This window comes from Micromesistius poutassou, assembly GCF_964030765.1.
Source record: "Micromesistius poutassou genome assembly, chromosome: 4".
Classification (NCBI taxonomy): Eukaryota; Metazoa; Chordata; class Actinopteri; order Gadiformes; family Gadidae; genus Micromesistius; species Micromesistius poutassou.
In genome coordinates this window covers 2812517-2823263 of record NC_140274.1, presented here as the reverse complement: position 1 = coordinate 2823263, position 10747 = coordinate 2812517, and the positions used below count along the sequence as shown (strand labels likewise).

General features: G+C 45.1%; 1 protein-coding gene across 1 annotated transcript; it reads left to right on the top strand.

Moving 5' to 3' along the window:
• Window positions 1–262: 262 nt before the first annotated feature.
• On the top strand, window positions 263–4220 carry LOC311342382 (sal-like protein 1; the record flags this gene model as incomplete). The annotated part of the gene is made up of 6 exons (XM_084467223.1): window positions 263–600; window positions 1072–1150; window positions 1861–1984; window positions 2742–2827; window positions 3015–3078; window positions 3742–4220. The coding sequence occupies exons 1-6, from the start codon at window positions 491–493 to the stop codon at window positions 4218–4220; spliced, it is 942 nt and encodes a 313-aa protein (XP_084323349.1). The 5' UTR covers window positions 263–490.
• Between the last annotated feature and the right edge of the window lie 6527 nt (window positions 4221–10747).

Sequence of the window (10747 nt, the reverse complement as noted above, 5' to 3'; positions counted from 1 at the left end):
GTATCGGCACCTAATATGAAATTTGTGGGCATGTCTGAGTGTTTGGGGGTTGGGCGTTGGTGGAGTTTGTTACAGAAGGCCCTGACTTAAACCCCACGGTACGCTACTGGATATCAATGGTGTATTCCAGATGCCTCGGAAACCAGCCTTCCGAGGTCAAAGTGGGGAAATCTCCCAGCTTTCTTGCGACATTTCTTGGAGGCACGCCCCCTTTTGGTCACGCCCCCTCGGGATTCTGAGAGTAGACTTCATTGATGACGCTCTCAACAAAAATGGCTGCGCCCGTGAAGAGATTTTTTTCTTTGTATTTGTAACACGTTGGTCATTTTAATTTCGATTTTAAATGCTCTTACACACTTGATTATATTGCTACTTTATTACGGTCATCAATGTATGCATTGCGTGCAATACAATGTAAAGTTATGTTGTTTTCGAGCTGGTTTGCTAAAGAGGCTAATGTAGCTAACAATAACAACGACTAGCCAATGACATGACACGATCACAAAGACGAACGGGAACGCTAAAGTGCTACGAGACAGGAAATTACGTCACAAGTGAAACTCGGAAGGCTTTTGTCCGAGGCAGCAGGAACGCACTGCAGTAAGTCGAACAGCGTTGACTGTGACGCAAAATGTCGGAAAAAGACGAAAAAAACGGGCTGCCACAGCACACCAGTGCCCGGCTCCGGGGCTGCAGCTGGATGCTACCAGAGGATGTCTAATAGGAGTGATAGATGATAACGATAGTAGATAATAATAGATCCCGTCCGTAGACGGGCTCTGATGGATCTGACAGTCCATGATGAAATGAGCTAGGACCGTGCGAGCGCCGCATTGTTTTTTCCTGGAGAGACATCATGGGTCGCAAACGAGCGAAGCATGGGGATTGCTCAGTGTTTGGATGTACAAATGAACACAAAAATCTTTTTTTAGTTCCTTCATCCGAGCCTCTGAAGAACCAGTGGGTTAATTTTAGTTTATCTGGAAACGCGCCGACACAACTTCCCAAAGTGTTGTATGTCTGCGCCAAACATTTCACTGACGACTGCTTCCTAAACTTGGGCCAATACAGAGCTGGATTTGCTGAACGTCTGAAAATAAAGTATGGATCAGTACCAACTCTCCTTGGCTCAGCTACAAACCTCGGACAAGTAAGTCAACTAAGGTGCTAATGTAAAGGTAGATAGCATCAGGTGTGTGTGTGTGTGTGTGTGTGTGTGTGTGTGTGTGTGTGTGTGTGTGTGTGTGTGTGTGTGTGTGTGTGTGTGTGTGTGTGTGTGTGTGAGAATACGCACACTGTAACGCGAGTGTTGTGCAGGGTCATCAGATGAGAATAGGCACAATTCGAGGCGTCTTACAGGCAAAGGGGGTACAGGCACTGAGCTCTACTGCTCGGATACCAATGTCCCGAATATATTCGGGAATGTCCCGAATATTTAAGAATGTCTGGTCACTCTACTACAAACGAATACAACTATCTTTTAGCAGCTACGTGACGGCAGTAGTTCTAGTTCTTACTAATGAGGAGATAATTATGGCCTGATAACTCTTCCTAAATACATAGGCCCACTCCTGTTTTCTCCTTCACACCTGATTCAATCAATGGGTTATTAGCAGATTTCTGCAGAGCTTGATGTAATTGTAATGAGATGAATGGAGATGATGACATGAACTTTTAAAATATATGAAAGATATATGTATGTAATGTAATATCATTTTATCATTTCATAGATCTAATTTTAAGTATTAGGCTAATGTAGTTCACTAAATATGCTTATCTTCTATCTTTTTACAACTTGCACCTGGATTATATACAAAGTAATAAATGGAGTACTAATTTGACCTTGTTGTCTCTACACAGGCCAGCACATCAAGCATGTACATTCAGCTGCGTCTCTCAAGGGATGTTGCAGACCAACTGGAAACACGTACTGTAGGCACACAGCTATCCTTAAAGACTTTGAGGCCCCACTTTAAAAGTGAAGGTATGTACTTTCCACTTACTTAGATACGTGGGTAATCTTCAACCATTATTGCCTATTGTGATACAATCCAAGGTATGAACAAGAAAAGAATGGCCGTAGAAAGACAGCAATAGAGAGTCAAAACAAGAGGTAGTTGGCATTAAGCAAACCAAATGAAAAAGTAAGTGAAATGAACACAAACTAGATTTTACGTAGATTCCTGGCAGCATAGATTCTAGGCTGCTAGATTCTACCTACGCTAAAAAGCCTGGTCCTCTTTTGAAAAGCATCATGACCAGAGCCCTGCTAAAACACGGGTCAAACTTGGGAGCATTTCAAGGATGGAATCAGTCAAGAGCCCAGACGGGTTTCACGACAGACATCACATCAAACATCAATACATTTAAAATGTATAAAAGTTAGCTGATAAGCTTACAGGGAAGCACAGTGTTGCTTGTTATTGTCAAAATAGAGTAATTGCGCTTGTCTCACGAGTCGCATGTCATGTTGTGCTCAGATCATTTTGCGCCGGTGTTCGTTCAGTGTCCTCCACCTGGTCACCTGCTTGAGCTTTGAGTCTAGGGAGGAGGGTGCTGGAGGAGACATCCCTCGCCGAAACTGTGAATCTGTGTCTGCAGTATTAGTAACCCTCTGTGTCAATGTTACATACACATACATTTAAATAGTTACTTTCACATGTACAAATACACACTTCCTCCTTTTATGCAAACAGTGTATCAAAACAATTACTTTCTGTCTTTTTTTTCTCACTCTGCAGAAGACTGCGATGCCTTTGGAGATGGTGTGGCCAAGAGCCTGGAGTGTGGCGAGCGGTTGGTCTGCCGCGATAAGCAGAGTGTGCAGGTTTGAAATCATCTTCTCATTCACCATCCAAAAGAGATGCTTCCTCTGTTACAACTCCAGCACACACCCATAGAAACACACACCCCTTTATGATTCAATGTGTCGTTAGTGGGGATTGACTATTAACTATTCTGTGCAAATGAAAAAATATGTCTTGTGTGTGTTTCCTTCTTTATGTGGAAAGCAGAGGACCCCAGACACCATTTCAATCAAGGTTGAAGAGGATATTGGTGGAGGCACGCCCGCTGTAGGTTAGTAATACACATTGCATCTATGCAAGCAAACAACCTTGATCAACTGAGAATGTACACGATTCTACCTGCGCTAAAAAGCCTGGTCCTCTTTTGAAAAGCATCATGACCAGAGCCGTGCTTAAACAAGAGGACTCCTTGTAGGCAAGGCAAGGCAAATTTATATAGCACTTTTCATACACAAGGCAGACTCAAAGTGCTTCACATATAAACATTGTCATACAATAAAAGAAAATAATAGATAAGTAAAAAGAAAACTAAAAAAAAGTAGAATGATAGTAGAATGAATGATTTACATCTTCTTCATGGCAGACAGGTGTCAGGAACGCTGAGATCAGCTCTGACTCCCAATATAACTACAGTATTGGTAAAACATGTGATAGGAAACAACAGATGACCCGGGTTGTGTCTTTATGACCTCCTTCCTTAAAAGGCGGAGATGTAGTGGTGCCTTCTCAGCTGGAGCCTTTGACCCTTGAGCACCCCAAGGGGGGCAAGGAAAAGGCATAATCAACAAAAAATAAGTTAGAAGGAAAGATTGTCAAAATATAATTCTTCCAAGTGTGTACAAAGTACATACTGTATCCCTTTGTACAAATAATGAATTAATACCATTAATACTATTACCATTACATCTCTTTGTCTTTGTTTTCCTCTCTGAAGAAGACTGCAATGACATTAGAGACAGCAGCACACAGTGCGGTGCCACCTCTGAGAGTCTGCATGTGGACCCCCCTGGCTCCTCCCACATGTCCAGTCACAACCGGGAGCTGCGGATCCTGAGCGTCTACGGACATGGGGAGGGCCCACTGGCGGTGGACGGCCATGACACCCTCTTCACCGCATCCAAACCGGAGGCTAAGAGCTCGCTGTCTGCGGACCACAGCGTGGCCAAGAGCCAAGAGGACTGCAGTGAGTGGCTCGTCCACCGTGAGGAGCTGCCTGGGCCTCGGGGCGGCCACAAGGGACAGCCCTGTGTCTTGTGTGGCAAGGTTTTTCCCAACAATGCCACGATGATTGTCCACATGCGTACCCACACCGGGGAGAAGCCCTACAGGTGCGACCAATGCACAAAGAGCTACACACACATTCCATCTAGTTTCGACTGTGTTTTTGGATTGTCGGTGCCGTTAAAGAAATAAATGATTATTAATGCTACTTTAACAGCACCAAAAATCCAAAAACACAGTTGAAACTAGATGAAAACAGTTGTAGTTGAAAACGTGACGCAGCTTTTACTTCTCCTCCACCTACAGAGTTTGTTATGTACGATCATTCAAAAACCACATGTTATTTCCCATAGACATTTGACCGAGGGAACCGGGAGCCTCGGAGGCGGGACTTATTCTTCAGAGAATGGCGTGGACGGGAGATCGTCCACGCCAGTCGCAGGGAGCGTAACGTCTAACAGCCTTTAACTGAACAATTGATAAACGGTCAAACTGTTGAAATGAAAAATTATCATTTAAATCCACAAACAATGTGTAATCCGAGGCAACACATGCTTGATCTGAAACTCGCCTATTCTCTGAGGACACCTCCTTGTCGCAAAAACAAGCCAACAAAGAAAATCGGAGCAAGAAAAAGCACGCTACATTAAAAGAGTGCCATCTATTGAGAAGGAGTGGCTTTCAACCTTTAATACATATTTAGAATAAATATAATACTTGATACTTGTTTTAAACTCCTTTGTTTTAATGAATGAAAATGTTTTCTTTTTTTCAGTCATGAAGATGTTTAAAGAAATATTACAGCCCAATTATAGACACAGCTGTGGACTTTCACTCACACACAAAAAAGGAATGATCATATGGTTTAATTAACATAAATATAAAATGGCAAATCAAAAACAACATCAAAGTAAGTACAATTTATTTATAAAGCACATTTATAACAGTTCGCCCTGACCAAAGTGCTGTACACGTGCATTCAGTAGGTAAAAATTAAAGGTAAAAAGAACAATATTAAATAAAAAAAATAAAAAAGACATAAAACCCAGGCATCCACATATGAACAAAGATAGTAGTGCAGAGGTAAGATAGTTAGGATAATTAGTTAATGGGGAGAAAAAGCCAGGGTGTACAGGTGGGTTTTGAGCCTTGATTTGAAGCCAGAAATGGAGGGGGCATCACGTATGTGAGGTGGCAGTTGGTTCCACAAGCGTGGAGCAGCCACTGCTAAGGCCCGGTCAAAAGCTTTTTCAGAGTCAAGCGATATATCCATTTCGGGGGTGCAGGACGGAGGGGAATAAACAATACTGAAAAGCCTTCTAAAATTTGAGCTAGAGTGTCTATTTAGGATGAAGCCTGTTTGGTCAAAAGGAATGGCATCCAATGGACACCTTGGACACAATTGGATGACCTCGACTTTGCCGATGACCTGGGACGGCGCAGACCAACTGGCTGCTGTGTTCACAGGAATATTCAACCAGTCCCTGGCCCAGTGCACAATCCCGCCCTGCCTGAAGTCCTCCACAATCATTCCACTACCAAAGAAAACCACCGTCAGCTGTCTCAACGACTACCGGCCAGTGGCTCTTACACCAATCATCATGAGGTGTTTTGAGAAACTGGTCCAGAATCACATCACAAATAGCCTGCCAGCCACACTTGACCCACATCAGTTTGCCTACAGAAGAAACCGGTCTACAGAGGATGCTATAGCCACAGCTCTTCACACCACACTGTCACATCTGGAACAAAAGGGGAGCTACGCCAGGATGCTCTTCCTCGACTTCAGTTCCGCTTTTAACACCATCATACCAAACAGACGGGTGGAAAAACTCCTGGACCTTGGACTCTCACAACACATCTGCCACTGGATCAAAGACTTTCTGTCAAATCGCCCCCAGCGAGTTAAAGTAGGACCCCACCTCTCCTCAGCAGTAAACCTCAGCACCGGCTCCCCACTGGGCTGTGTGCTGAGCCCCCTACTCTACACTCTCCACACACATGACTGCACTCCCACCCGCCCGGAAAATGCAATCATCAAGTTTGCAGATGATACAACTATTGTGGGGCTCATATCAGGAGGGGATGAGACTGCATATAGGGAGGAGATACAGTGGATGGCAGTATGGTGTTCAGAGAACAACCTGATCCTCAACACATCCAAAACCAAGGAACTAATCATTGACTTCAGGAGAAATAAAACAGACATTCAACCAGTATGCATAAATGGAGAAAGTGTGGAGAGGGCCTCAGACTTCAGGTTCCTGGGCACCCACATCATGGAGGACCTGACCTGGACAGTAAATTCCTCAACAATACAAAAAAAGGCCCAACAGAGACTGTACTTCTTAAGGATCCTAAGGAAAAATAACCTCACAGACAGACTGCTGGTGTCCTTTTACCGGAGCTCCATTGAGTCGGTGCTGAGCTACGGTGTCACACTGTGGTTCAGCAGCTGCACCGCTGCCGAAAGGAAAGGGCTCCAGAGGGTCATTAACACTACCCAAAAAATATGCAGATGTCCTCTCCCATCCCTGGAGGATATTTACAACAGCCGCTGCCTTAAGAGGGCCAACAGCATCCTCCAAGACTCATCCCACCCTGGCCATCACCTCTTTGAATTGCTACCATCAGGGAGGCGGTTCAGGACCATATAGGGCAGAACAAACAGACTAAAGAACAGTTTTTATCCCAGGGCCATCTGTGCAATAAATGAACGCCAAAACTAGAGTCCAACATGTAATGTGCAATAATAACCTTTTAAACTGTTTTTACTTTTTTAGTTTTTACAGTTTAACAGTTCTTCTTTCCCACACTCAGCAACAAATGCAGGATAAGACAGATATCATTGCAACTCATTCAGCAAGACTTGGACTCATTATACATGAAGGGAAGAGCAAGATCCTCAAAGTCAACAACAACAACATGGCCCCCATCAGGCTAGAAGGAGAAGCACTGGAGGAAGTGGAAAGCTTCACCTATCTTGGCAGTGTAGTCGACAAGCTGGGAGGGACAGAGGCGGATGTGAAGGTGCGGATTGGAAAGGCAAGAGCAGCTTTCCACCAGCTGAAGAAAGTCTGGGGATCCTCTGAACTGCCTAGGAACACCAAGATCAGGATCTTTAACTCCATGATAAAGCCTGTTCTACTTTACGGTGCAGAGACCTGGAGAACAACTGTCACCACCATGAAGAAAATCCAGTCCTTCATCAACACCAGAAGAATCCTAAGGGTACACTGGCCGAACACCATCAGTAACCTGGAGCTGTGGCAGCCAACAGGACAGCAGCCTGTGGAGGAAGAGATCCTCCAAAGACGCTGGAGATGGGTTGGCCATACCCTCCGCAAGCCTGCATCCAGCACAACAAGACAGGCCCTCTTTTGGAACCCACAAGGGAAAAGGAAGAAAGGCAGGCCAAGGAACAGCTGGCGCCGCGACCTGGATGCAGATGTGAAGAGGTGTGGCCATACATGGGGACAGCTAGAGAAGTTGGCCCAGGACCGGGACGACTGGAGAGCCCTTGTTCATGGCCTATACCCAAAGTTGGGCGGTAGGCAGTAAGTAAGTAAGCTGTTTGGTCTGTCGCAATGATTTGTGAGATAACTGTCTCCAGTCTAGCCGCCAAAACCTTGGATACAATTTTGAAATCCACATTCAACAGAGAGATTGGGCGGTAGGAGGAGCACTAAAGTGGATTTTTACCCCCTTTTGGTTAAGAGCGTTACTGCAGCTTGTCATAGGGTTGGGAGCTGTCCAGATGACAGAGATTCATTAAACATGGCCTGGAGCCAGGTTATGTTTTTTAAGCAAGGGCTGGACGACCTCATGCTTGAAACATGAGGGAACAGTGCCAGAGACAAGGCATGTGTTTATAATGATCAGAATGCTTAGACCAATGGTTTCAATGGCATCTTTGATGGTCTGAGAGGGGATAGCATCATTGGGGGATGTAGAGGGTTTCAACATTTTAAATAAAATAAAAGTAAAATATAACAAAATGATACAATGTTAAATGAAACAAATAGTTGGTGTCAATTGAAGTGTCCATATTAGATGTATATGGTTGGTTGGTCAGATTACATGTCCATGGTTGGGGTCCAAAGTTGTGGAAGATGTCCATGGTTGGTCTCCCTGATTGGCATAAGAGTTAGGTTTCCAAATAAGATGTAGATGTTTGGTGTCCTAATCTATGTACATTGTAGGTTTCCAAAGAGTCATGCAGGCTTCATCAGTTCCTCAGTTCTTCTTGCAGCTGAAGAGGCTGAGGAGCCGGCGGAGCCAAGAGAAGGGCCTCTTTTTGGTTTGGACTTCTTTCACCTCAGGCTCCTGAGCAAATAGTGTTGCACAGCACAGATGAGGTATATTAGCACATCTCATTCTACAGCGACAATAGAGTATATAAATATATGCTACTATGTATTGCATTATTGATTGATCTATAGATCTAGATACAAAACTTCAATTTTCAGGGAAATCAATTATTTGTAAACCTTGATAAAAAAGGAATGGTGCTAATATAGACCAGTAATCATTGGAGTTACTAAATATTTTGCCTTGTGCATCATGTCTGTACTGAAATGACTGATTAAGAACCGGGACCTTGTCTGGGCAGGTGAGGAACTCCTCCCTGCTGGCGATGTTCTCCTTGTGAAGACGCTCCTCTAGCAGGGTGAGAGGACTCTCCTCGTCTCCTTCCTCCGGCTTCCTCACCGGGACGTTAATGCTATAGGGGGTGTCGTCTCCTCCCTGGACCTCCTCGCTGAAGCTCACAGAGGGCCTGATGTGGTTGAGCACCTCTTTTGCTACAAGGGAGCAGGCCAGCAGGGCTACCTGGAGGTCCTGCATGAGGCCCTCCCTGGTCAGCCACGTGTTGGGCAAGGCCACCATCAACTTGTGTCTCAGGGGCCGCCCAAGCTCAACGGCCAGTTTGACCTGTTGAAGGACTTCAACTGTCATTTCTCTAGGAAAACTAAATGGCTGAAAGTCGTCTTCATATTTTTTTATAGTATGCAAATGTGTAGTATGCAAATGAAGAGTTGGTTTGACCATATACACCTTTTACATACATTTTGATCTCATGACATTATTTTACATCATGTTGTAAGTGCTTCATATATTATGGTGAATCACAACAGCGTTTGATGAGGAAAACTGCATGTTTACAATACATTGATTGCTTTAGAGGCATTCTGTATTTTGAGTTCAAATACAATTTTAAAAAGAAAATAACAAAAAGCTAAAGCAGACCTCCTGCACGGGGTCCATCAGGCGCTCCAGAGTCAGTTTGAACACTCTGTTGTTCCTGTATGTCTCGGCCTCCTTCTCCAGCAGCAGGTGGACATGCTCCACTAGCTCCTTCTCAAAGGCCCGGTACTTGCGGGCCTGTGACTGGTAAAAGGTTTGGTCCTGGCCTCTGAACAGTTCTTCTACAACCCGTTCAACAGTTGACTGCTGGATCAGGACCGTCTCCTGTTGCACAGGGGAAGAGAATGCTGAGCCCGTCTAAAAAGTAGCTGAGGAGTTTTAAATGGACTAGACTCTCATGTTGGATATTTCAGTGTTGAACACTTAAAGTCTATGTTATTGTCTTTTGATGAACGTACGGTGGTTGAGACAGAGTTCCTAGCAGCAGCAGTAGCAGAGTATCCTGGCAGTGGCTGAGCTGCTGGAGGCAGCAGAGAAGAAGGCCCAGATTGGGTCAGACCATGGAGCAGCTTCTGGCTGTTGGGGAAGTCCCTCTGGAGGGCTTCACCGCTACCGTCCACCACAAAAGCATTGGAAGCCAGGCTGAAGTTGTCCACCGATGAGGTCACTTCCTCGTAGTCATCTCCAACAAAGTACTTTCCGTTGACCCAGGTGGTGTAAGGGGAACGTCGTTGGATGACCAGGAGGCGGTAGTCCGCGATGACATCATCACTAATTTCCGGAAGAGCCTTGCGGTAGATCTTCGTGTGTCGGATCCATGTTCCAAACTCCTGGAAAATGGGATCCCTTCCTGTCTCAGGGAGTGTCTGCCGAAAGAGCCTTGTCTCCATTAGGTCCTCATCCACCTTGGGAGCTGAGAGCAAAATAAGAACAGGGGGGTGAGAGATCATAAAGAAACAATTGGATGTACCTCAACTGGTTGTTAAGGACTCCTCGAATGGAAGGGGATTTCACTGGACAACATTGAAAGGAAATTATGATGGCAAACAATAAAGAAATATAGTTCTACAAGTCAAGGCAAACACTGGTATTCAACTTCATAAGCAATACATTTGACAGGTTCAGAGTGAGTTATTTGCAGTCGGTCCTTCTATGTGGTTACCCTCGACAGCGGTTCCCTCGGTGCAGACTGCCTGATGCTGAGCCAGAAGAACCTCGATGACCGCCCTGGGGATGGAGCGGAGGAGATCGGGGTTTCCCACAGCCATCAGTTTCTTGATCTTGAATAAGAGAGAAGACGTCTTAATGGAGGAGAGCTGTGGACAATAACGCGTCACGTATCCTGTTCAGAGCTTTCAGTGTTGTATGGAGGACTTTCACTTTCTCCTAACGGAGTGGCCCTGAATGGAAAGCAGTCCTACCTGGTAGAAGGACCCAAAGGCCTTCATCAGGAGGCTCTGGGCTAGGAAGGTAAGTCTCCTTAAACTCCAGCGGGGACGAGGGAGAGCGGTGTCTACCGTCACACCAGGCATCCTCCTAAGGGTCTCCAATGTCAGAGCACTCAGCTAGGAGAG